Source organism: Camelus bactrianus, chromosome 27, assembly GCF_048773025.1.
Source record: "Camelus bactrianus isolate YW-2024 breed Bactrian camel chromosome 27, ASM4877302v1, whole genome shotgun sequence".
In the NCBI taxonomy this organism is placed as follows: Eukaryota; Metazoa; Chordata; class Mammalia; order Artiodactyla; family Camelidae; genus Camelus; species Camelus bactrianus.
Genome location: NC_133565.1, coordinates 10,743,462 through 10,770,911, shown reverse-complemented (window position 1 = coordinate 10,770,911; position 27,450 = coordinate 10,743,462). Strand labels below are relative to the sequence as shown.

Below are 27,450 nucleotides of genomic sequence, written 5' to 3'. Positions count from 1 at the left end.
GTACTTTTTTGTATCTCTTTTTCACTTGTTGCTATAAGCATTACTTTATATACACATAACTTAATACAGTTTACTGTTGTCTTTATTTTACCAGTTCAGATGAAGACTATCTCTTTATCCTCCCATAAGGATAATATAGTTGTCTTAAATATTTCCTCTGTATACATCTAGAATCATGTCAGAGAGTGTTGCAATTTTTGGACCATCAAACTTAATTTTGAAAACTCAAGAGAAAAAAAGAATTCTATTATATTTACCTATATTTTTACCTATAATGTTCTTTTATTTCATTCTCAGTGTCCCAAGATTTCTTCTTTTATAACTAAAAGTTCTTTATAATGGAAAACAATAAACAATACAGTAAAATAAAATACTTTTTAATAAATGTCCATTTTATAACTGTTCAGTGAATTTCCTTTAGCTGTCCTTTTAGGATAGACTGCTGGCAATACATACTCTCAGTTTGTCTTCATCTGAAAATATCTTAATTTTTTCCCGTTCATACCTGAAGAATATTTTCAATGGATATAAGATTCTATTCTGACAGCTCTTGGGGCACTTGAAACATGTGCTGCTTTATTCTTGCCTCCATGGTTTCTGATGCGAAATCTGCTGTCATTCAAATCCTGTTTTCCTTAGAGGTGAGATGTCATTTCTCTCCTGTTGCTTTCAAGTTTTTTTCTTTGTCTTTAGTTTTCAGACATGTGACTATAATGGGTATTGCTGTGAATTTCTTTGGGTTTATGTGGTTTGGGATTTCCTCCACATCTTGAATCTAGAGGTTTTTGTCCAGTTTAGGAAGTCTGACCAGTTATTTCTTTGAATACTTTTTCTCCCCCTTCCTCTTTCCTTTCTCCTTCCCCGACTCTAGTGACATGATTATATCTTTTGTTATATTCCCTCAAGTGCTGAGGCTCTTTTCAGTTTCTTCTATTATCTCTGTTTTTCTGATAACTTAATTTTCATGGTTCTGTCTTTAATTTTGCTGATTTTTTTTGTCCCCTCCATCTTGCTGATGAACTCATCCATTGAGCTGTTTAGTACATTATATTTTTTATTTCTGTGTGGTTAACTTAATGTGTCGTCTTGACTGAGTCACGGATGCCCAGATAATTTGGTCAAGCATGATGCTGAAGGTGTCCGTGAGGGTGTTTTGGATACGATGAACATTTACACTGGGGGACTGCATAAAGCAGGTTGCCCTTCCTAATGTGTGGGCTTCATCCAAGCAGCTAAAGTCCTGAATAGAACAAAAGGGTTGGCTTTCCCACCGTCAGAGGAAACGCATCCTGCCCACTGCCTTGAGCAGGAATGTTGGTCCTTTTTTTTTTTTTTTTGGAGGAGGTGGGAGGTAATGAGAGGTTATTTATTTATTTATTTATTTATTTATTTATTTATTTATTTAATAGAGGCACTGGGGATTGAACCCAGGACCTGGTGCATACTGAGCACACACTCTACCACTGAGCTACACCTTCCCCCCAGGATGCAAACTGATACAGCTCTTCTTGGGTCTCCAGCCTAACAATTCTCAGACTGGAGCCGTCTCCTGAGTCTTCAGCTTGCTGACTGCAGCTCTTGGGACCTCTTAGCTTCCATTACCCTCGTGTGAGGCAATGCCTTATAATTAATCTCACATATATACATGAGATATATGAATGTGTGTGTGTGTGTTTGTATGTGTGCATATATATGTATATATCCTGTTTCTATTTCTCTGGAGAACCCTGACTAATACAGATTTTGGTTATGAGAAGTGGATGCTGCTGTAATAAATACCTAAAAGTGTGGATGTGGCTTTAGAACTGGATAATGGTTAGAGGCTTTTGTGGTGCATGTTAGAAAAAGCCAAGATTGCCATGAAGCAACTATTGTCTGAAACATGGATGTTAAAGGTGATACTGATAAGGGCTTAGAAAGAAGAAAGGGGGCCAGAGGGAAAACATTCATCTCCTTAGAAAATACACAAATAATCATGAACCGAATGCTGGCTGAAATATGGATGTTAAAGGTCTTCTGATGGGGTCTCAGACAGAAATGATGGACAGGCTGTTGGAAATTGGGGGAAAGATGCTCTTTGTTGTGATTTAGCCAAAGAACTTGACCAAGTTGTGTTCCAGTGTGTGGTGGGAGGCAGACCTTGTGAGCAACGAAACTGGATATTTAGTTGAGGCGATTTCTAAGCAAAGTGTTGGAGGAGGGGCTTGGTTCCTCTTGACTGCTTACAGTAAAACGTGAGCGACAAGAGATGAATTAAAGAAGGAGTTGTTAAGAAAAAACAAAAAAAACAGATGGGACAGATTTGGAAAATTCTCATATTGCAAAAAAAAAAAGGGGGGGGGGAGTTTGTTCAGGAAAGAACATCAAATTGAAAAGGTTACCCGTGGTGTTATCGGCTATCTCAACAGAAGCCAGGAAGAATGATTCCAAAGGCAATGCAGAGACGATGGGGCTGCCAGTCGCCCAGCAGGCGCAGAGTCCACGGGCTCAGGGAGGCAGCCTCCCTCCACCGCCACCTGGCAGAGCCATGAGTGCCGCAGCCTGCAGGGCAGTGGGCGGGATGCTGCTGCCCCCCTGGGGCTGAAGGGCAGTGCATTGAACCAAAGAGGATTCTTCTTGAGCTTTAAGATCTAATGGGGTTTGAGGGGGAGGGCATAGCTCAGTGGTAGAGCACATACTTAGCACGCATAAGGTCTTGGGTTCAACCCCCAGTACCTCCATTAAATGAACAAATTAATTAATTAATTAATTAATTAACTTAATTTCTTCTCCCCTCAAAAGAAAGATCTCACGGGTTTGCTTTGCTGGGTTTTTGTCTTGCCTGGGGTTTGTCACCCTTTTCCTCCTTCCGCTTTTCTCCCTTTTGGAACAGGAGTGTCTGTCCTATGCCCAGCCCACCCTTGTATTTTGGAAGCAAATAGCTTGTCCCACAGGCTTACAGCTAGAGAGGAATTTTGCCTCAGGATGAACTGAGCGGCACCTGTATCTGATGTGGGTGACATTTAGGTGAGACATTGCACCTTCGACATTAGAGCGGAATCTCCCTTCATCCTCCTCTGATGCAACGCCAGCAGGGAGCAGGAGGGAGCTGTGCTGCTGGACTCAGCTGGACCTCCAGCCTCCCCACGGGGCGTCTAGGACGCCTGGGAGAGCGGGCATCGCGGCCGCCGTCTTGCAGGGATGGGGTCCTGCTTCCTCCTGTACCTGAGCTTCCCTGATGCCGCTCCAGCAGCAGGCGGGGGCCCTGGACGGGGTGAGACTCTAGTTCTGCACGCACTTTGCTGGCCCAGGCTGGGGCGGGGCTGCACTTTTCCCAGTGGTATTTGCCTGGAGTTGTGTGATCATTTTCTGCCTTGACAGCCTAACCCTTTCCTGCTCCTTTTGGCACAGAGAACAGGCTTCGTTTGTTGTCCTTGCCCTTTTATGTCTACGCCCCTTGGCATTTCCAGGCACCAGTCTCTCTTGGTTCCAAGTCTGGAATGTAAAAGGCAAGAAGAAAACCAAAGACCTCACCACTGTGTCACCCTTGGGTCCCCAGGCCTTGTCTGCCTTGTTCTCTCTGCCTTCCCTGTGTTCACTTTACATATAATATCCAGGGTTTCTCGTTGTGCTTCGCAGGAAGAACTGGAGAAGGCACATCTCTGTTTTCCTAGAAGCAGACATCCCCCAGACGGGTCTCTATTATTGTGTGTACTTTCCGGGGTTTGCTGAGCCTCCTGGGTCTCTCAATTTATGTCTTACACCAAATTCGAGGCATTTTGACCATGACTCTAACAATTTTCTGGCTCATCTTCCCTCTTCCCCCCGAGCTCTAATTGGAGGTGTTGTAACTTTGCATGTAACGCCTCAGGTCTTCAGGACTTCTGCTTTGTGAAAAACTGGTTTTCCCTGTCTGTTCTCTATATGGGCTAATTCCGTTGCTCTGTCTTCAGGGTCACTGGCTCTCCTGTCATTTCCGACCTGCTGTTAAGCTCATACAGTAAACGTTTTCATTCAGCATATTTGTCAGGTTTAGAATTTGTATTTGGTTCTTTTAAACAGTTTCAAAACCTCCGCTAAGATTTGCTCTTAGTTTTTTTCATCACAACCATTTTTCACTGCAAAACATTACATTTTTCCCCCTTTGCATCTTTAAGCATAGCCGTAATATCTGCTCTAAAATCCTCTGGGCTAAATCCAACGTCTGAATCTTCCTGGGGGTCATTCTGATGGATTGTGGTTTCTCTTGGCTGTGGCTCATGTTTTCCTGTTTCTTTTACATTTAATAATGTTGAGTTGTTTCTGGGATATTTCAGTCAGGGTTATATTGCAGAGACTATTAGATTTAGAATGTCTGGGGGGCCGGGGCAAGGGGGTGTTGCTAGTTACCTTGACTGAGTTCAAATTCCAAACTCTGTCCTTTCCATGGTGGGCAAGAGCTGACATGTCCCATGGGTCTTTACTTAGCTGGGCTGGTGGGATACGTTCCATTACGTGTGTGTGATTCTGCAGTGAGTGAGATGTCTGGGCGGAGTTTGCACACATCTGTCTCCATCAGTTTGGGGCTCCCTCCCTGTGGCTCTTCCCTTTCTAGGGTTTTATACCTCACATTCCAGCTGCACTGCTTTGATAGCTCCAGACTTTTCCTCTGGAGTCTTCAAGCCAGTAAGACGGAGGGAGCCCTCGGAACCATTGCCACCTCACGGCTGTGACTCACAGCTTTTCAAGAGAAAAGCCATTCCCTTTGTCCAAGTGCCAGATCCTCTCCAGGGCCTCCAAGGAATCATTTTTCATGTGGTCATTTTCTTTTCATGGTTCTATGCGGTGCCTAAAGTTGTTACCTACTCACAGCCACTCTGTGTTCCTGCCAGGGAACTTCTTTTGATTCCAGAGATTTCCTTTCATTTTACTTCTATCATTCCAAAGGGATTTTGGAGTTTAGGAGAAGTAACTGTGTGTGATGAGCCAAAAGTTAGGTTGGATGGGAATAATTCATTTTTTCTCAAACGATGATTTTCAAATGCCATAGAGAGATAAAACATACATTTATGGGGGAGGGCATAGCTTAGTGGTAAAGCGTGTGTTTAGCAAGCATGAGGTCCTGGGTTCAACACCCAGTACCTCCATTAAAATAGATAACATAAATAAATACAACCCTAATTACCCCCCTCAAAATGTATACAGTACCGTATGTCACTGTATCTCAATAAAAGTGGAAGAAAAAAATTTTTTAAATAAAACAAAAATTATTTAAAAAAATTTATTTGGGCAAAGTGGTATAATGGAAAGGAACTCTCACTAGGATTTGTTTAAATCACTTGCTGCCTTGAGGTGGCTGTGCACATCGGTAGTTGGGACAAAACCTTCAAAAGACCCCCCGATACCGTATTTGGGAATCACTTGTTCATGTCCCTGAAGGAAAGTGAATCACTCACGTCCCTAAGTGAAAAATGAGTCGTAGACCTCAAAACCGTGCCGCACTTTGGACATGAAAATTATGCTCTTCATTTGATGAAGGGTAAAAATACTAAAAGGCAAACGTTGTGATTTTTTTATCATTATTTAAATAAATTTAAGTCAGTGTGACGCTCGGATTTAACAGCCATGGTGTGCAGGGCAGGCAGCACGAAAACAGTTTTTGGTGAAGGAAACGTGTGAGCTTTTAACCCTTCTTCGTATTATCCAACACACAACAACCCACCAACTGCACTTAAATCTCTCATCAAGCTCGGAGCTCAAATGCGCATCTCACAGGACCTCTTCGTTTCTACATTCAGCCAAACAAAGCAAGATCAAGTTACATAATACATACATTAATTCATTTCTTGAACTCAATAGAAAGCCAAAACCAGTACCAACATTTCTCGAACTCGGTGGAGATTTGGAGCTCTCACGCCAGGCTTCTTTTCATCTGCCTGATTTTTGAAGATGGGCTGAGGTAGATGCTGATCCTTTATTTATATTTGCTGTAACTGCCATTTCTGTTGCACACAAAGCAGTCAAAACAACTCTCCTCCTGTACCACGCTTGTACACAGTGGACCAAGAGCCAGAAAACTGCACAGACTTCACCTCTCCTCAGCGTATAGGGTTTCCGCTCAGGGCTTGGTCATTTTGAGAGAAGACATACTATTCGATTCAGTGTTTTTCTTACTTGTCTTTCATTTTTCAGGTTTACTAAAAATAGCGGCTCGGCCAAGTAGTTCACTGCACACCACCAGCATCGGAGCCCGCAGAGGCTAAATGTGATCGGATAATGAGTTTCAAATTACCCAATCCAAGCGTCTCTGCTATTAGCAGACAAAGCCATGCAAATAGGTGTCATTATTCTAACGAGCCACATGCTCCGGCTTCTCTAGCACAAAGCTGAATGAACAGACGTCTCCTTATTGCTACCTCCCCTCTCAAGAATCCAAACAATGGTTGAAATTAACCCTGGTTTATAGAGAGATGCGTCCTAGTCCGTAGGAAGTTCCTTAAAGACAATGGTGCAGCTTACGTTTGGAAGCGAGCGCTTAAACAAATCAAGACTACTTAGAAAAGAAAAAGAAAAAAATTTTTTGTTCATTTTATTTGTTAAATGATGACTTAAATATTAGATCAAGTCATAAGAAAACCCTTGAATTCCTGAAAGTATATTCTAAATTAGACACGATCACCTGTTTGGTGGACACTCAGTAGGGAGAATTTCAAGAAGTCAGGGGTAAATGTGGTCGTGAGCTGTCACGGCTGTGGAATCACGGCTGTGGAATCACGGCCGTGCCACTGCGTCAGTCACGTCCTGTGGGTGATCCAAAACGCAGGTTTCCTGGTGCGCCTGTGTTACAGTCTGTGAGGTCTTAGAAACACGTTGAACTTTTGTGTGTGTCCCATGTTAGTTAACCGTGATGCCTGTTTGGCAGATATGATGGGTGCATTCCACACTCAGCACTCTGCGAGGTGCTGTGGGGAACGGGCACTAATGGTGCTCTGGGGCACGTTAGCTAAGCAGGCTAAACACCCTTGTGAAACTGAAGGCCGTCTGAAATTCACAGAAGGGGAAGCGCATCCTGGGGGTCATATTTTGAACGGAGCCTGGAAGGATTTGAGTAGAAGGCTTAATGGAAATAAGGAAAAAGCACAAGTGCCAGGTGATCAGTTCGTGGAGGTGTTGAACACCCTCTTTGGGGAACAGCGTTACAGCCCAAATAGGAAAGGCCTTAAGTCCCAGAGCATTAAAGGAGCAGGCAGAGCAGTGATGTTTTGGAGTAAAGGGAGGGAATGCCGAAATCACTATTTTGGAAGCAAAATCGAGAACTTGGAATTGTCCTGAAGCTGTAAGGCCGAGAGCAGGGTGGTGGACGATGTGACAAGTGGATTATAACACAGCTTCGTGATTTTAAGACCAGGTGACTTAGAAAATACTATTTTCTACAAGAAACTGGAAGTAATTGGGAGGAGTTGCTGGATTTGAATGTAAAAAAAGAAAAAAAAAGCTAATGGGTTTAAGAGGGGGCGGGAAAGTACCCGAGGGATTTCCTCCTAACACTCTGGCGTTCTGATCTGCTCGCCTCTCTTTTTCACAGGGGAAGCAGCTTTTCTGCGGGAGGGTGACAGTCCTTTGTCCTTCTTTCCTGATTTGTTCCCATTTAAGTCTGTAAACTCAGAGGGCACTGTCTCTTTTTTTTAATTATTATTATTGAAGTATAGTCAGTTTGCAAGTGAGTTTTTTAATTGCAGTACAGTCATTTACAGTTAGATGCTGTGTCGGCTCCAGGTGTACAGCAGTGTCCCAGTCGTGCATACACAGACGTATATTCATTTTCATGTTCTTTTTCATTATAGGTGACTACAAGATACTGAATATAGTTCCCGTGTGCTAAACAGAAGAAACTTGTAGTTTATCTATTTTATATACAGTAGTTAGTATCTGTAAATCTCATACTCCCAGATTTATCCTTCCCTACCCATTTACCTCCCCCACCATGGCCATAAGTTTGTTTTCTGTGTCTGTTAGTCTGTTTCTGTTTTGTAGATAAGTTCATTAGTCTCCTTTTTTCTTTTTTGAGATTCCACTTATGAGTGGTATCATGTGGTATTTTTCTTTGTCTTCCTGGTTTACTTCACTTAGAGTCTCTGACTCTCTCCCTCAGACCCGCCGGGACAGGGACCCACATAGCTCTACAAGGACTTGACTGTGAGGTGGGGATGGGCCATGTGACTAGCAGATCTCAGTCTTCCAGCGTAGCTTACTGGGTAACAGGGCAGTTAAGTGCTATCTGTTCATCTCTGTGCAGACAGGTGCACTTCCCTCTCAGTTGATTCTGGGCAAGGAAGGAGGCATTTTGTGATTTCAGTTAGAGCCACTGGTCTAAGTTTTACCTGCTAAACTGAAAGCGGGGATACTGGGTGCCCAACGGACCATCAGAGATCATGTATCCACAGACATTTGTCTTTCACAAAGTTGCTCGTCTAGGTCATGTAATCGACACGCCAGGTGTTGACGTGGTTTTCAGCTCAGGGAAGTTGAGGACTTGCGGGTCACATGGACAGTGGGTGGTGAGGTCTCCTGGGCGGTCACTCTGCTCGTTCCCACCTCCAGTTTTAGAAGAGGGAGGAAGGCAGAGGGCCCGGGTGCTAGAGAACGCAAATCCTCTACGCTTTGCAAATCACCCAAATTCTGGTCACACCCCAATCTGCATTGCTTTGAAACCTTAGGCTGTGGATGCACAGAGTAAAAGAGATTTCCTCGCTGGTTATTGGCAGTTCCTGGGTGTCTATGCGGTCTGTCAGGCTACTCAGAGATCCTCACACACTGAGTCTGCTTTTGACAGACAGTTAGAAAGTGAATTCACAGAGAGGAGGATATAGCTCAGAGGTAGCATGCATGCCTAGCATGCAGGAGGTCCTGGGTTCAATCCCCAGTGCCTCCATGAAAATAACGAAATAAGTAAACCTAATTACCTACCTCCCCCCAAAAGTAAATTCACATAGAAAGAGCTTCTCATAAGATTGGATTTGACATCAAGCAAAACTTCTTCCCAACCTACGGTTATGTTCCTTATTAGCTACTACTTAATAAGCACCTACTGTGTGCCAGGCATATGCTAAATGCTTGGCATTCCCGAATACACTTTATCATGAAGGACCCTTGGGTTATTCCCCTCAATCTGCAGGTGAGGCAGTAGGGCCTAGAGAGTAAAGAGGTTGTTGAAGGTCATTCCACGGAGAAGGTCAGCGTCATGCTGACATATTTCTCTCATGGCAAAAACTCATCACTTTGAAAAGGCTTTGTAAATAAGGGGTCCATGTGCCATCGCCACCTCTTATTCAGGATTTGCAGGGCCAAGGAGGACAGTCAGAGAGTGTCAGCCCAGGGACAGAGCTGCTCGAAGGCAGTGATGGATTCCAGGCTGCTTGTGGGTGAGAATGTTTCAGACCTTCTTGCCCGGCTGATGTCTGGTTGGAGGGAGGCCAGCACTGTTTTGGGCTCTCAATCATGACGGCTGAGAGCCTGGCAGACTTGCTCGCCTCGTTTACTGTCGCACCAGCACAGAGATCGAATGCCACACCCCGACACAAAGAGAATTTAGTGTCGCTAAACGCCCAGGCCGGAAGGCACACAAGTGCCGTCCTTCATTTGGCGAGGAGAGCGGGACCGACGCCGCAGCCCCGCCGCCCCCTGTGCTGCTGTTACCAGTGCTGGCAACAGCGTCACTGGCAACAGGCCGCTTGCTGCTGCCTGACAGTGTGAGGGACGAGACGGTGTGAGTTATGAGTCCACGCCATTCATGCAGCACTTTGTGATCTCAAGTAACTTTTATCTAGTTGTGATTATTATTTTATCGGATCCTTATTACAAGTATTAATATCCCCCCGCCCTCCCCCCGACCAGCGATGGAGAAGGAGGCTTACAGGACTTGGGACTCGTGCCCAGCAAGCCTGCCGGTAACCGGGGAGCCAGCCTCCTCCCCAGCCACGCTCCCTGCAGCACTGACACCCTTCCCTCGTCGATACGCTCCTCACATCAGAGCCCAAGGCAGCCACCCCCAGTCCCACTGCGGAGAGTGATGCCCTGCCCTGCAGTCGGCCAGCGTCCCCGGGAGTCCCGTCCCTGTCCGCACGCTCCCCTCTGTGCCTGCACTGTCCACAACTGCCGTCTGCATCCCCCGTCCTCACTTGCCTTCCCTGCGGGTGCCGGAGGAGGCCCCTGCACTGCTGTCCAGAGTGCCTCCTTCATCCCGAATGTCCTCCCCTGCCGTGTGCCCCCTGCTCCTTTGCCCTCTTCCCCGACTCCCTTGAGGACACTGGGCGCTGAGGAGGTAGCGCCACGGGGGAGCACCGTTTTCTGTGCTCTGCACTCTCCGTAGACACGTGTCTGTGTTCTCAGTCATCCCTGACTCTCAGAACTGCCCTGGCCATTAAGATGTCTTGCCTCGAGGTTTGATCTCCTTTTTAAGCTTCAGCATGGGGGTCCCCTTACTCCTTTTGGCTAGAGGTCAGACTCCCAGCTGCCGTGTGGATTGGGACTGGAGTGGGGGGACTGTCAGCAGCCCTCCTCACTGTGAGTGTAGCCAGGGGCAGGCCAGTCTCACGGTGCATCAGCTCCACAGGGTGTGTGGCAGCTGAGCTGGGGAGAGGGTGCAGGGCAGGCACACAGGGCGACAGGACACCCACTACCTGAGCCAGTCAGGGGACAGTAGGAAACCAGGAGACGCTGCCTCATCACCGTCTGCCGTCCACTCCACACACACAGCCCCAGCCGGACTCCCCTGTGGCCGCTGTGCTCAAGTCCATGTCTGAGCACCACGGCCCTTCAATACTAATTACTACACATAAAACTAAATAAATAGCAAGGTCCTACTGTGCATCACAGAGAACTATATTCAGTACCTTGTAAGAGCCTAAGATGAAAAAGAATCTGAAAAGGAATATGCATACATATGACCAAAACGTTACGCTGCACATCAGAAATTGACATAGCATTGTAGACCGACGGTACATCAATTACAAATTTTTAAAAAAATATTCAGGGTCCCGTAGCATCTAAATAATAGGAAGATAGAAATCTCCCTGTCCTTTATGTGGAACTCACGGAGCCATCCGGGTCCCAGCATGCACCCAGGGGTGTCTGTGACCAGACACATAGGAAGCAGCTTGCCCGGGTGGGGCATCTCACCAGGCCCGTGTCTCCCCAGGAGAGGAGGGGAATTGCAGCTGAATGCACTTGTGTGAGGAGGGCCCCAGTGCTGCCCGTGCAAAAACACGCTTCTATAATACCCCAAAGTTGGAAACAGAGGGTCATATTAATTAAAAAAAAACCCACAAAACACAAGACCACCCAGTATCCACCTGCAGCGTTGGCGTTAAGTATAGCACTGTGGTTCACCATCAACCACTGCACTGGGGCTACTCCAGTCTACTTAAGTTCTTACTAACACGCGGATGAGCGTTACGATCGCATCACTAGTTCTCAGGGTTCTGACCCCACCCTCGCCGAGCAGCGTTCTGATACGCTGGCCTCCCCTGTGGCCTTGCTCAGAGTCGGGGTGCACTGGTTGTTGGAACCGTGTTGAGTAACTCGCATGTGGGGGGAGAACGTCTAGCGAAAGGTAGAAAGTGATACAAGTTTACGGAAAGATATGTCAACATGCAAGACTGCTTGGTGCCGGTCTCGGCTCATCATTACTGGTAAATAATGGAGCTGTGACAAGGAATGGCCAGGGCCACACCACTGGCAACAGCCCCCGTGAACATCCCCTGCCGCGGGCCAGTGCTGAGGCTGGGCTGGCCCTTGTGGTTCTTACTATGATTGCAAGACACTCAGCAACAACCACCAGGGAACTTTGAAAAAGCAAGGTTTATTACTCACAGAGGCCACGGCGCCGTCATGGGCAGGGGAGGGGGACAGAGCACAGACCTGGGGCTCCACCTTTATTGGGGTGCAAGGTGGGGTGCTTAGGGTGTCGAGAATTCAATATTTATGGGCAAATTTAAAACATAAGAACGGGAATCAGGTGCGCTACTTAGGGAGCAGTGGGGTCATCAGACACTGAGCAGTCGGTATCTGGGTCACCTTGGGTTTTCTAGAAGGGGACTGTGTGGTGGCTGGCTCTTTGCCTAGGAGGGTAGCTGGCAACATGCCGGGGTGAGGTGGATGTCTTTTAAGTAGATGCCCCAGCAAGTAAAATCTTACCGTCAACCAAAAAAGCTTATGGTCAGGCAACATCACTACAAAGACCTGTACGCACTGGCAGACGCGTCTGTCCGTGATAAAAAGACTCAATGCCGTGAGACATCATGTGTGCCCGCCCTGTAATCTGTGGATCCAGCTCAGGTGCAGTACAAATCCAGGAGGGTATTTTCAGGGAGGCCTGATGAGCGGATCTGACATGTACACGGGCGAGCAGAGGTCCAAGAACAGCCAAGGCCCCGTGGAGCACAGAAGGGGGCAGGCACCTCGCCCCTCTGGCTGCTGGTGTCTGGAATTCTGAAGTCTGTGCAGTTAAGATGGGGTGGACTGAAACCGGGATAGAAAAAGAGAATCCTGCGAAGAGAACACCGGGGCCTGATGGAAACCCTGCTTGTCAGAGCAGGCCCTGCGACTGTGCGGGTGGGAGGGACGGCTTACTGATTTCGGTGGCAACACAGAAAACCGCATGGAGAAGATGCAGCTGGACGCTTATGTGTGAAAATATGTGCAGAAGTCAGCTCCCTGTGATCAAGGCCCTGATAAAGGTGACATTCCAGCTTTGACATTGCTCGTGTACTGTCTCCTGACCCGGGAGTTGGGAGGGCCTCTGAAATAGGATGCAGGAAGATGAAAAGGTTGATAAATTGGACTAACTAAAGTGAACATTTATCAAAAAAATTTTTTTCAAAACACCAACCAAGTGGAATAGCCACAAACTTGAAGAAGATATTTGCAACTCATAGAACAAAAAGTCTATATATCAGAATATATAAAGAAACCATGAACCGAATGGATAAAAAGCATGAACAGATTTCACAAAGAAGACATCGGCAAAGCCCTCCAAATGCTTTGTTCAGAGACATCTGTCCAGAACGTAAAACTACAAAGCAAACAATGCAATGATTATCATAAAATTGAGAAAACCACCTGTGGGGACAAAGTGAGCTCTTCGGGGAGTCATGCACGTGCAGGCAGGGCCTCCAAGGCTCTGGCATATCCCTCTGTGTGAAGCCCCGTGTCTGCTACATCTGCGCTTGTTTTATGATCTTTCAACTGTCAGGAGTCCTCTTTGGCACATGAAGCAGGAATAAGGGTGGTGACCTGCACTAGCAAAGAAACACCCACGCGCATCACTCCCGAGACCCTCCCTCTGGCCCCTCCCGTGGGGGCCTCTGATCAGGCGCACAGCCGTGCTTGTCCGCCCCGGCGAGCAGCCTGGCGGGGTCCCGGAGCGCGCTGTCCCGCGTAGGGATGCCGCCCTGCCAGCGCATCGCGTCCCCTGCGCCGTCTGCGGATTCCTCACCTGTTCTGTCCACTCGGGAATGAGCACCAGGCTCTGTGTAAGTAGCCAGGTGCGCAGCACACGGCCTTGTTGGGAAGGCGCTGGGCACTGGATGTGCCCGTGTGAGCATCTGCAGGCAGATGGTGGTGCAGGTGTGCTGGTTTACAAGGGACACAGGGAACGTTTGAGCCTGTCCATTCCTGAAAGCCAGCTGCTCCCATGGAGCTGCTCCTGCCGAGGTGAACAGGTCCCTCGAGGCCCTGTGGCCACCCCTCGGCCATCACCCCTCCCAGAAGCACTCTCCCCATGTCCCCTCGCGGCCGTGGCTGCTGCCCTGGGGGGCCCTCCTCACCTCCTCAAACTCCAGACCCTGCGGCGCCCGAGGAAGTCATGCTCCACTGCTTCTCCACCAACACGTGCTCTCCGGGCCACCGTGTCACTAGCCCAAGCTCCGGGTGACATCTGCGTGCTGGTGACTCGAGCACTTACGTCCTCGCTGTGGACCATTCCTGTGAGCTCCTGACTTGTGCGGCCGGCTGTCTGCTGAGCTTCCCCATGAAGAGCCCTCGTGGGCCTCTCAGCTCTGACATGTCAGCAGCATCCCAACTGCTGCTCTTTCCCCAGAAGCCGGGTCCTTGCAGAATCTTCGCCAACCCAGGGAGTGCAGACACCTCGTCCACATGCCTGGCTCGGCCACCTTCTTCCTCTCCAGCTCACATCCGATATGTTAGCTGATTCGATAACTCCTTCCTTTAAAATGTATCTTGTTTTCTCCTCTTTTTGCCATTTCCAACCCCCTGTCGCTTTTCACCTGGATTACTTTAATATTGCCCTAAGCCATCTCCTGTTTCTTTCCTTTGCCCACCCACGTTCTGTTCTCCCATCTCAGGCAGATGGGTCCTTTGCCAGCATAAATGAGATTATGTCATTTCTTTTCTCCCCCTCCCCCTTGTGTCTTCCTAGCTCAGAGTAAAAGTCAAAGGCCTTAAATGGCCTTGAGCACTATTTTATCTGGTCTTTTCCTTGGCCCTCTGCCCTGTCCAGCCACACTGCCCGCCTGGCTGCTCGTCGGGCGTTGCAGTCACACTCCTGCCCCAGGACATTTGCACATGCATTGGCCGCCTCTGGGATGCTCAGCCCTTGGGTCTCCTAAATTAGGCCTTCCCAGATTACCTCATTTAGAACTGCACCCCTGCCCTCCTTCGTTGCTTGTATTTCCATGGGACTTGCTGCCAGCTTACATATGACATGTTTCAGGAATAATTTTCTCCCTCTCTGGGAGAGAGTCTTCTGTCTGTGTGTTCTCCATCTACCTGTTCTCGTTTCCTACTGCTGCTATGACAAGGTATCACAAACTTAGCAGTTTAATTAAAACAACATGTTTATTAACTAACCTTATTGTGGGAGTCATTTTGCACCACATGCATAGATACAACCATGACCATGTTGTATACTTCAAACTCACACAGTGTTGCACATCCATTATAGCTCCAGTAAGTGAGACAAAATTGGAAAAAGAAAATAAAACAACGCTCTTACTGTCTCACAGTTCCGTAGGCCAGAACCCAGGGAATTTGCCTGCTGTCTCAGCCCTGGGTCTCACGAGGCCAGAATCACGGTGTCGGCAGGGCCATGTTCCCTTCTGGGGGCAAGCCCACCTCCAGCCACTCTCAGGCTGCTGGCAGGACTCAGCTTCATGTGGCTGTAGGCCTAGGTCCCTGTTTCCTGTCACCTGGGAGGGTCATTCTCACCTTAGAGGCTGCCCACGAGCCTTGGCTCATGGCCCCTTCCTCCACCTTCAAAGCCAGTAAAGGCATCTGAGTACTTTTTTCATGCTTCACATCTCTCTGAACTGGGTCTCTCTGACTGACTGCAGCTGGAAAACGTTCTGTTTTTAAGGGCCCAAGTGATTATACTGGGTCCACTGGGATGATTTAAGATAATCTCCTGACTTTAAGGCCCAGAACTTTAACTCCATTTGCACAGCACCGTTTGCCATGTAAGAGTCACAGGTGAGACTCCAGGGGATGAACGTCCTGCCCGCTGCACCACCCTCCCGGCAGGACGGCCTGGACAGCAGCAACAGGTGCCTGTTGCAGAGTAAAACCTTGATAGTGGCTGATGTGGTCAGGTGCTGCTCAAGGCCCTTAGACTCAGAAACAAACAGAGACCAGACTTGGACATTTCCTGAGCAGACAAAACCAGTGTAGCCATGACCACAGAGCTAAACGGAGCCGCTTTTGCAAGGCTAACTTGGTGGTTTCTTGCTTATGCCTCTGAAAATCATAAACTGTTTCCCAAGGTCGATAGGAGGGAATCACTGACCAATTCCCTGTGATTTAAGAAAATTCGAATATTGTAACCAAACAGTGTGAAAAATGCAGTCACTGCTCTCTTACTCTACAAGCTGCCCTGCAACTGTGTACCTCAGAGCCTGTTTCCGTGTTTAAGTTTGCATGCTCCCAGTTTGCAAACTGTCCTTCTGGAGTGTGCACAATAAACGTGTTAATTACTGCTTGGGTGAGTCATTGGTTTCACTGTTTATGTACCGTTGACTAAATGCTCTGCACAGTATGTCCTTACGGAGCTCGTCTCATGACAGCAGGGGCCCTAAGAAGCAGGTGCTTCTTGGTTAGAAGGACTGAGGCACAGAGCACGAGTGGCTCGCCCAAGGCCACGGAGCTGGGGGAGCCCCAGGACCCGTGGTCTCAGTCCCTGCGACAGGGCACCCTGCAGAGAAGACACACAGAGGGAAGTGGCAGCCCCGGCTTCTGAGCACGCCGCCCTCTAGAAGTGAGAGGGGTCTGCACCCTGGGGGTGTCTGCCCTGGTCTGACCACCTGTGCTTTCCTCAGATCGTCTGACTTTAACCTTCCAATCTTGCTACTTTTATAAACATCTTTGGTTGTGCCAGGCTGCAAAGGGTTCCATGCTGACAGTACTTTCTGTCCCCCCCCATACAGATGCGTACCCTAATTCCGAAGTGGTCTATGTCTGGACCAATGGCACCACCAAGTCGGTGGTGGTGGCAGAAGACGGCTCCAGGCTGAACCAGTACCACCTGATGGGGCAGACGGTGGGCACCGAGAACATCAGCACCAGCACAGGTAGACCCCCTGCCACCGCACAGGATGCGTGCCCCGCTAGGTGACCCGGGCGCAAGGAGCCCTCCGCGCCGGGCCCCCTCCCCACAGCCGCGCACAGCGGCGCCAGCTGTGACGGCCACGGCATTAAGGGTCATGTGAGGCATTAATCTGAAGGGCACTTGCCTCCCTGCGAGCCGGCCCGCTGACTGCCGGCCCTGCCCGGAGGCCCCCGCACCCCCGACTGCTTTTATAACCCATCCCCCGCCCTGCCAGGCACTGGGACAGTCGGCGGCATCTCTGCAGGAAAGGTAGAGAGCTTCCTGCAAATACTCCCATTTACCTGCCCTGCTCCCTCCTGCTTTGAACATTTCAGAGATTTCCCGGGGGCAGAATTTGGGAAAGCACCACCAAACAGCAAAGAGACAGCTGAGGCCTTGGCAGGAAGGGAGCAAGTAGTCTCACGCCCAGGGGCACAGGGCAGCCTGGCTTCACGCGACACAAAGCAGGCGGGATGTCCAGAGGCACCGAATGCGTTCCCTTCCCACACCTTCAAGGTTGTCCTCGGACCCCTCCTGGCCACAGGAGGCCCAGGGGAGGGTACTCTGGGGCTCCAGAGTGTCTCCACTGTGTGACAGGGGTGGAGCGTAAGCTCTAAGCCCCACATGTCACCCTGGTCCGCATCTCTGTATCGGTATCACCAACCCCAGAGCTGGCTGGAAGCACACGCACGCTGCCTCTCGCGGGCACTCAGCACCTGCCCCCTGGCGCCAGCTGGCATCCCAGGGCCAGGGAGAGATCCCGGCAGGGCTGGGAGGAGGCTGCCGCCCCGTGTGCTTACCAAGTTAGAGGAAAAGGAAGAGGAAGCAGGCCTGATTTTCCGGGAACAAGTGGCGAGGTGGCACACAGGCGGGCGTTTGGGGTTAGGCTTTGCAGCGCTGATGGAGGAAGCTATAGTTTGGAGCTGTTTCCTGCCGTTCTTTAAAGAGGTATAAATGGGGTTTCTGATGTTTTTTTTTTTTAACATTATCTGATATTGCTACTCTCAACTCAAAAATAAAACGGGATGAAAAGAACCACGACAACAAAAAGAATTATATGCAGGGGAGTCACTCCAAGTCCTACTGCAAAGAAACAGAAGGGCCTTCTCCCCTCGTCCAGCCCTGGGAGGCACAGTCGGATCTGATAAAGAGTCAGTCTTTGCTCCTAGATGTCTCTTGCCTCCCTTCTCTTGGTCCCTGTCACCTTCCGCTGGGTCGGAGCCCACTGCCCTCCTCTCGCCTGCTCGCACCTGAATTCTGGTCTCCTCTTCTGTAAGAGGGCAGAGTTTTGCCATATGTGATCTTCACCTACAGCGTGCTGTGAGCAAAGGCCCGAAGGGACACAGCCACAGCTGGCCTCGCCGAGCGAGGGCTGTGACTCCCACCACAAACGTCCGAGCTGTGCGGTCAGTCCCAGAGGTCCCGACACTCTGCCCACGCAGCCAGCCGGCCACCCCCCGAATAGCTGGCCCGGTCCCGGGTCTGCCTTCATGGAGGCCCCGAGCCCTCCCCACACCCACAGCCCCACCAGGCTCCCCGGCCACACCATCTACTTCTTGCAGTTCAGCCGAGAAACCCGTGTCCTCAGAGCAACTCAGCTCTGCCTCCACGTCTCGGAGCATCTTTTCCATCTCCCCAGGGAGATGCGAATTCAAGGAGCAGAGGAGAGTCGCCATCTAACACACCCTCCCACCGCAGCCGCCTCCCCACCGCCGGGCTCCTTACCAGTTCACCATCAGGGCAGCATCATTCTCAGGGATGAACGGGAGGTCCGCACTCGCCTCCCACACGGCCAGGCAGATCCAGAGAAGGCCCTGGGGCATCGCCAAGGAAAGGCCTTCGCTCTCCCCGTCGGGCAGCGGAAGCTCAGACCTGCCAGGCCCTGGGGCCTCCTGAAGCTGCTTTTCCTCAGCCTCACCCCAGGCGAGGGAGTGCAGAGCCTGTGGGGGGTGGTACCCCCTGCTCCTTCCAGCCCGCCCTGGCTGCGAAGTGTCCCAGGAGAAAACCCTCCGCCCGCAGCAGGGCTCTGTGCTGTCCTGAGGTCTGTCTGGAGAGGCTAAATCCTGAAATCCTGATGGCTGTAGCAGTGAGGGGGGCAGGTGAGGGGGGCACAGATTGTGGCCGGGGATTAGGAAAACACACAAATCTGATTTTCTCCAGGAAAAGCATCCACAGCAAAGGCTGTTCAGAAGCTGGGGAGTCAAAAGACTTACTTATAAAATGACCCTTAAGAAATCCATGCATCTTCCATCCTCTCTTTCACCCAAACAATACAAATCAATGCTTGTCTAAAGGGAAGGTGCAGAGCCGGGAGGGTCCCGGACTCTTGAAGGGGCGGGGATCACAGGGCCAGACTGCGGGGTTTGATTTAGGCGGCTGACTGCACTAGTAAGTTTATTTGCAGGCGAATACACAATCATGACGGCTCATTTCCATCTGAAGAGGAAGATTGGGTACTTTGTCATCCAGACCTACCTCCCCTGCATAATGACCGTGATCTTGTCACAAGTGTCCTTCTGGCTGAACCGAGAATCGGTCCCCGCCAGGACAGTGTTTGGTGAGTGTCCCCCGAGCCAGGTCTTCACATTGTGTTCTGTGACTGTTTCTAACCACCCCAGGTAACCACAGCCTCGCCACTCCCCGTGCTCCCAGCCTGTTCTGTGACCTGGAAAACAAACGGACCAATTAGCTACGAATTCAGTGTTCAGGACTAGATTTTTAGGATTTCTCTCTGAACCAAGGTGCAGAGCAACTCAATCATTGTCGCCCTTTTGAAAAGCCTTCCACTTGTAGCCTCTTTTTTTTGAGGTTTGAAATTGCCAGTCATCTGTCTTATGTGGGATTTTGCTCCTGTATTTTCCCAGGTCTCATAAAGTACTATTTTCTATATTATCAGCCATTGTTCTTTGAAATGTGCATGCCACTTCAAAGTTAACCTCTGAGTGGCAACCAGTACATTACATGGAATTTGACAGTAATAAATGATATGTATACAAAGTATCATGTATATTACCATGTATATGTATACATGTCACCAAGGGCAAGTTCGTGTGCCGACACACCGTGAAGGCAAAGAAACTGAAACGTTGGAGTTTGAAGCAGAGAAAGGTTTACTACAGGGCCGAGCAAGGAGGATGGGTGGCTCGTGAACAAGAAATCCTCAAACTCCCTGAAGGTTTTAGCAAAGTGTATTTAAAGTCCAGGTGAAGGAGGAGGGTCACAGGGTACCTGATCAGCTCGTGCACAGTCCTCTGATTGGCTGATGTGGAGGGAACAGGACATCAACACCATCAACCCCCAGGCACTAGGTCTGGGGGCCACATTCTCTCCATCATCAAGTAGTTAATTTCTTCCCTTTGGTGGTGGTTTTAAGCATCTGAAGAACCCAGGAAATGTACCTGAGATGCTATGATCTAGGTACTTCAGAGAGGAGCTGCAGCAGAGGATACGGGGAGAGGGGTCTGACCCTGGAAGGCCCCTCAGGGTCCTGCCCAGTTACAGGTTCAGTGTTTGACTCTTTCTTGGAAGCTCCTTTCATCAAATTCAAGTAGCGATATTAAAAGCCCTTTCATGGGTCAGTTGTAAGGGATGCTCACATCTGTCTAAGCATCAAGCACAGCTCGCACCTCAGCTCTTCCTGCTGTACCTTCCCTTCCAAGGAGGCACCCGTGGCCTGCACTTCTGACCGATGCTGCCTGGGCCCTTGGGGGAGGAGTGCTCCTGCCCCGCCATCACTACCTCAGACCACGAGCCCAGCTTCACCTGCTTCAACTGATCTAGCTTCTGGAGTGTTTCAGGGAGGTGTGGCGGCTGGCTTGTGGCCAGGCAGTGCTCCCCCAGCTCTTTAGGGGAACGTTGGCAGAAGGGCAAAGAGAAAAAAGACTTAGTTTGGAGAATGCCCTAAATTACAGTGTTTCTTCTTGGAGATCCTCAGTGCATGTGAGGATGTTAAGAGACACAGGAAGCCTGTTCAAGGTCAGGCACAGAGCCTTCCTCCTCAGCACGATGATTAACAAGATTTCTTAGAAAAATCAGAGATGCCTACTGATGTCTCGTCAAGCCTTGGGCATGCAGGGCGCCACGTTCCATGAGGATGTGTGAATACCTCTGAGGGAGGACACTGAGTGGGGACTCAGCTGCTAGGACCACCAGCAGCATGGTGCTCCTTTGGTGCTGTGCTGGCTTCCCAGGGCTGCAGGAACAGGCCCACATGCTGGGGGACTCACACCAGAGAAGTGAACCACATCATGGTTCTGGAGGCTACAAGTCCAAACTCACAGAGTCAGTTTCTTCTGGGGACAGACTGTGAGAGCAGGATCTGATTCTGGCCTCTCTCCTAGTTTCTGGTAGTTCCTTCACTTGGGGAAGCAGAGCTCCAGTCTTCACTTGGTGCTCTTCGTGTGTGTGTGTGTGTGTGTGTGTGTGTGTGTGTGTGTGTGTGTGTCTGTGTGTGTGTGTCTGTGTGTGTGGTGTTCTAGTCACGCTGGATGAAAGCCTGCCCTGATGACCTCACTTCAACTCGACGACTTCTGTAAAGACTGTATTTCCAAGTAAGGTCAGAGTCTGAGATTCTGGAGGTTAGGACCTCAACATACGAGTTTAAGGTGGGGGGATGCACAATTCAACTCCTAACAGGTGTGTGGTAGCCACACTCCATGCACATACGTGCACCCTCATGCAGACAAAGCTCCGGTGAGAAGGAAAGTGCAGATCACGTGGAAACTCCATGGGCCTAAGGGTCCAGCGGACCTGGGTCCCCATATGGGTTCTCATTTGCCAGCTGGTGAATTTGGGTGCATTCCTAACTCTTTTTGAATCTTTAAGCACCTACCTGCAGGACTGGGATAATGATACCCATCCAGAATGTAACTTAGGTCAGAGTCTGATGCCATAGTAGACGCCTGACAGAGGCTCGTCATCCCCCTCCAAGGATCCAGGCCTGCTGTAGGGTCAGCACAGACTTCCCCAGAAGCCAAGGCAGATGGCCACAGGCGTCCTGCACAGCAGCCTCCAGGGGACACGGGTCCTCCTCGGAGGGAATGAAGTGTCCTGAGCGTGTACGCGGGTCCTAGGAGTCTGCAGGCAAGCTTGTCCCATCAGTTTGCCCCGAGCCCATGGTGTGTGAGGTGCACAGTGAGGCTTTGTGAAGCCCTTCCCGGGTGTGGTGGGGATGTCCTGGCCCCTTTTGGCTGGACCTGGCCTCGGGGCCAGGAAGAAGCCCCATTCCTCTGACCCGCTGTTGTTAAGCACCAGCTCTCTGCGGGGCTCAGGTTGGGACAGCGGGGGACACAGCGAGGGTATGTATGCAAGCATGACCCAGATCCTGGCTCTTCTCAATTTATATTCTAGGGGAAGGAGAAAATTGACAAGGTAAATAAAATGAGCAGCACTTTAAATGCTATGAATGTGTTGTGCTACGAAAATCGGAGAAAGAGGGAGGGAGTCTGGGCTGGGGCTTGACGTGTCAGTTCCTTTCCCGTCTGTCAGCTTCCGGGGTGTCACACTGGGGTCCAGTGCTGGTGCTGATCCTTGTCCCCATTGTCCCCGCGACCCTGTTGTTGACAACCACAGGGGTGACCACCGTGCTGACCATGACAACCCTCAGCATCAGCGCCCGCAACTCTCTGCCCAAAGTGGCGTACGCGACGGCCATGGACTGGTTCATCGCGGTGTGCTACGCCTTCGTGTTCTCCGCGCTGATCGAGTTCGCCACCGTCAACTATTTCACAAAGAGAGGCTGGGCCTGGGACGGCAAAAAAGCCTTGGAGGCAGCCAAGATCAAGGTACGGACTTCAATTTCCTTCTCGCTCCCCAGAAAGCGTGCTGGTTTGAGGTCCAAGTACATGACCAGGTGTTTCTCTTCCCTACTTCCCTCCCCTCCAGTGATGATTCTCACCCTGTTACTCAGGGTCTTGCAAAGTCTTGTCACAGGTCCTGTTTTGACTTGAGTTTTGAATCACCAGCTTCACTCAGGTGAGAGGTCAGACGTTGGGTGAATGGTTTGCACTTGTTCTAACTTTTGCTGAAGTCCCTCTGTCTGTCCAGGGGCCGCTTGTCCGATTTTGAACTGTACCGTCATTGTCCCGGTCGGTCCTTTGCCACTTCGCCATGTGGTGTGTTTTCTGCAAGGCGGCTCTCCAGTCATGGAGAGGGCATCCCGCCCATTGGAAGCACCACAACAGCAAAACACACCCAGTCCCACGGACAAGATGATCTGGGCTCGTTTGAGCAATGCACGTGGGTGACTGACAGCGCGAAGCATTACTCTGCTCAAAGCGATGAAGTGCTGGGTATTTAGAGGGAGACTGGGGCCTGAATCTAAAAAATAGCTGAAGAAAAAAGGCACATCCCAAACTGAAACATGTCCCAGGGGAAATGAGAACATGCATGGAACAGAAAACAAACAACACATGGTGAAGTGCTAATTATACCAGGCAGACTGCAAATAACCAGGTCCATGGCTCTGACAGCAGAGCACGTGGAGTTCCCAGGACAGACTTGAAAGTGAAGCTTCATCTGCCCTTTGAAAATCAGCACGAGGGGCGTCCGGAAGGTGTTCCTGGAGCCTGAGCCCCAAACCCGTAACGTCCCCGGGACAGTCCGACTCTGCTGAGGGCGCCCTGCCGTGCCGACCCACGGCCCCGAGCTCGCTTTCTGCCTTCAACACTGGGTTCCTCTCCTGCGAAAAGCCGGAGGTTCTGGCTTGACTGGGCCCACCTGGTCCTTCCACCTCCAGCGCCGTGAGTCCCCCCAGTGCCAGGCTTCCAGCGTGGAGGAAAGCCCCACCGCACAGCCCAGCTCACCCAGTTGGAGGGGGGCCTGGAGAGACCCACTCCCGCCCTCTAGGCAGAGAAGGGCAGGGAGGAGACGTCTAGGAGGGCCCTGAGCAGCAGGGATCCCACAAGCGGGTGTGTCTGGGGTAGGGGGTGGGGACGGGCGGGCTGACGGTTGGTGGAGCTGGGAGAACGTCTGCTAGAGGCAGAGCCTCCGACTGTGGGGACTCCTGACTGAAGACTCTGGGCTTGCCTCTCAACAGAGGGGACCATGGGGGATACCTGTCTGGGGACAAACATGAGTGGAGTCTGGGGAGAGGGCCTCCCCATCCCCAGCGCTGTGCTGCCGGAAAGGAAATGTTTGCTAAGGGCCTGGGTGCCTGTGGGCTGGAGGTGACACCTCGGAGGTGGCCTGGCTGGGAGGTGTTGCAGGAACGGAGGCCGTCAGGCTTGTGTCTGTGAGTCTGGGAGGGAGGTGAGACCCAGGGGTGATGGAGAGTCCCCGAAAGTTGTGGAGTGGGCTGCTGTCACGATGGGCCACCGTGCTCCCTCACACTCAGCCTCACTGTCCTGGCTGCTTGTCACCGATCTGCATGCAGGCCTGGAGGGACAAGATGGGATGAAGGTCATGTGGCTCATCTAATCCCAGATCAGCACTGAGCTTCAGAAGACCAAGAGTTGTCTCCTGGAGGCTGCGGTGCGGGGGATCCCATCCCTCAGGGCAGTGGAAGCATGGGGGCGTCTGCAGGCGATGGGGGCAGGCAGGTCGGACTGTTAGACAGACTAGCGAGCATGGGTAAGTGAGTGCAGTGTTCGCCTTTTTGTGTGAACTGGCTTTTACTTACAACTAGGGAAAACTTGAAAACCAGACCATGTTCACCACTGTTACCTGTTGGAACTTCTAGAAGCAAACAGCAGGTCAGAGTTGGGAGTGCAAGGTAGTTTTTCGGGGTGAATGTGTGTGAAAGGTCAGAGGAGGAAGCGAGATTCCATATAGGAAGGAGAGGAAGTGGGCTCTGAAGGGAGCTGGCTGCTGGCCACTCTTGACCCACCCTTGATCATGGGTCTGCTCTGTCCTGGTGACGGGCAGGGATGAAGGCCGTTAGAAGCATTAAGTCAGCCAGTCCACATATTGTTCATATTGCTAATGGTTAGTATATTTTCTTTTTTTTTTTTTTTTTTACACTCTAGTCACCATGCTGTACATGACATTTCCAGAACTTATTCATTTTATGCCTGGAAGTTTGTACCTTTTGACCACCTTCAGCCATTTTTGCCCTCTACCCTGGGAACCACCCATCTGTTCTCTGTATACATGAGTTCTGTTTTTTTGTTTGTTTGTTTAGATTCCACATATGCATGAAATCACACTGTATTTTTCTTTCTCTGTCTGACTTATTTCACTTAGCATAATGCCCTCAAGGTCCATCCCTGTTGTACATGGCTGGATTTTCTTTTTTTATGGCTGAGTAGTATTCCATTGTATGTACATACCATATCTTCTTTACCCAGTCATCTGTTGACAGACATGTTGGTTGTTACCATATCTGGCTGTTGTGAGTAATGTTGCTATGAACAAGGGGGTGCACCTATCTTTTTCAGATAGTCATATATTTTGTTTAATTTAGTCCTGTGTTTTCCAAATTTTATTTAATGAGACCATGTTACTTCAGTACAGGAACAGAATTTTTCCCAACACTCTATCATGCAAATTTTCAAACACACATGTTTAAAGAATTACAGAATGAAAATTACACCTGACCATTAACCTTTCACTATGCTTGTATCATCACCACCTATCATTTATCCATCTTTCTTATCTGTGTTACTGAAAATCTATCTATCCATCCACCCATCCTCAATCCGTCTGTCAATACATCTTACTTTTTGCTGTATTTCAAAGTAAATGTCAGACAACAGCGCATTCCCCACTAAATATTCAGCAAGTGTATCACTGAGCTCATGTTTGTTTACTGTTTCACTCTTTTGAAGCAAAATTTACGTAGTAAAACTTTAACATTGGGCATAGTAACAATGCACACATACTAAGGGCACATTTGCTGAGTTTTGAGAAACACATTCATCTGTATAACCCAAACCCCTATCGAGCAGAGAATGTTGCCAGCGCTGCAGAAAGCTCACCATGCCTCTCCCTGTCGGTCCCTGTCCCCACCTCGACAAAGGTAACCGCTACTCCGAGTTCTTCTGCCGTAAAGTATTTTGCCTGTTGTGGGATTTCACATCCAGGACTGCCCATGTGGGGTTCCAGGCTTAGATGTCTGTGGAAGGCTGCCCTCTGCCAGAGCTAAGCTGATCTCTCTCTCTCAAGATAAACCTTTAGACCCTTTAGAGGTGAGCCGACAGTTGCCTACAAGCAGCATGCCTTTACATTCTTCTTATATTTTGCAGAAGAAGGAGCGTGAACTTACACTAAATAAATCAACAAACGCTTATACTACTGGCAAGATGACCCACCCCCCAAACATGCCAAAGGAGCAGACCCCGGCGGGGACCGCGAACGCGTCAGTCAGACCTTCGGAAGACAAGACTTCTGAAAACAAAAAGACTTACAACAGCATCAGTAAGATCGACAAGATGTCCCGAATCATATTCCCAGTTCTGTTTGGCACTTTCAACCTAGTTTACTGGGCAACGTATTTGAATAGGGAGCCGGTGATTAAAGGGGCTACCTCTCCGAAATGACCTGCCGCGCCCCCACACTCCGAGAGCCATACGTCCCGTGGACCGGCACCGAGGGGAGGTTGAGCTCGGGGGACTTGCCATGTCTGGGCACTATCTTTCAGGAAATTTTTGCATGTTTAATAATATGTACAAATAATATTGCCTTGATGTTTCTACATATAACGTCTGATGTTTCAAAGATGTCACATTGATAAATAAACCAAACCACTTTGGTGACAATGGCTCTGACACTCAGATGCTCAGTATCTTACATTGATAGTTTACAAACAAGTATATTTTTAACTGTTCCAAGTGTTACCTAACAATGTTTTTTATACTTCAAATGTCACTTCATACAAATTTTCCCAGCAAACAAATATTTTAGGAAATGCTCCATGATTATTACTTGACCAGCTCTCACAAGACAAAGAAATCACAGAGAGCACATTTTTTCATTGAAAAGGACACTGTGGGCATTTATGTACAAAATGAATTGCCTTTGATAATTCTTACTGTTCCGAAATGAAAAGTGCTGCATGATCTTACGTTAAGAAGTAGAATAAACAAGTATTATGCAGACAGATTTAATAACAGAAATATGTGGTATGTTAGATGAACAGATAAAATATTTCCCCAAGGAAAACTTTAACTTCTTAAAAAACTTTTTTTGGTGGGGAGGGAAGAAACTTAACTTCTCTTCTCCTGACTTCTCCAACTAACTGAACAATGACCAAGGAAGAAAAAGAAACAAAAAGGAGTGTGGTGACAGTCCTGGCATTTAGCCCGAGCATCCACTGTCTGAAACACCGACCACACCTCGCTGTGGCCAGTGTGTAGCGCTTCAGTGGTGAGAGGTTGTAACTGAGTTATTTTCCGTTTTATTTCCTTGTATGTATTTCATGATTGACTTACTGCTCTGTTAGCTTTTGTATATGAACCTTAAATGTTCATTAAAAAATAAAAATAAAAATGTGGATAAATGTCATTTTTGGGAAAAATATTTCATATTTGGGTGGACTTATTTTCTAAAAATGACACCAAGGACACCCATCAGGGAGTTGCCTGGGAAGAACCCTCTTACTTGGCAGCTCACATCTGTTCCACTGTAGTCCCTTTGGGCAGCATGTGGAGAGAAGGCCAGCTTCAACTACGGCAGGGTAAGTAGGTAAAACCAGAAGTTCTTTCCAATGATGTATGTCTCCCTGGCCCGAGGCCCCGTGGGTCTCTGCTTGATAGAGCCCTTCCTGAAGGTGTTCCCAAGGTGGGCGCTTGCTACGGAAGAGGTGACTGCTCAGTCCTCCATGCCTTTCCTTTTGCTGTTTCTGAAGAGCGATACCAGGTCCTGCATGTGGACCCTCTACTTGCTCTCGGAGGAAGTATCCAGAACAAAGTACATGAAAGGAACACTTTCTGCTTCCTCTGTGACTTACTGGGAATTAT

The 27,450-nt window shown here is 49.3% G+C and overlaps 1 protein-coding gene across 3 annotated transcripts in view; it reads left to right on the top strand.

Annotated features, from left to right (window-relative positions):
- The window catches only part of GABRA5 (gamma-aminobutyric acid type A receptor subunit alpha5), a 79,429-nt gene extending 52,491 nt beyond the window's left edge, over positions 1-26,938 (top strand). For all 3 annotated transcript variants that reach the window (XM_010946256.3, XM_074354008.1, XM_074354009.1), the window contains exons 8-11: positions 16,395-16,538; positions 18,960-19,112; positions 22,127-22,338; positions 25,738-26,938. In XM_010946256.3, coding sequence (XP_010944558.1) covers positions 16,395-16,538; positions 18,960-19,112; positions 22,127-22,338; positions 25,738-26,031 — 803 coding nt within the window. In that variant the 3' untranslated portion in view covers positions 26,032-26,938. The remainder of the gene's footprint in view (positions 1-16,394; positions 16,539-18,959; positions 19,113-22,126; positions 22,339-25,737) is intronic.
- Positions 26,939-27,450: the final 512 nt, after the last annotated feature.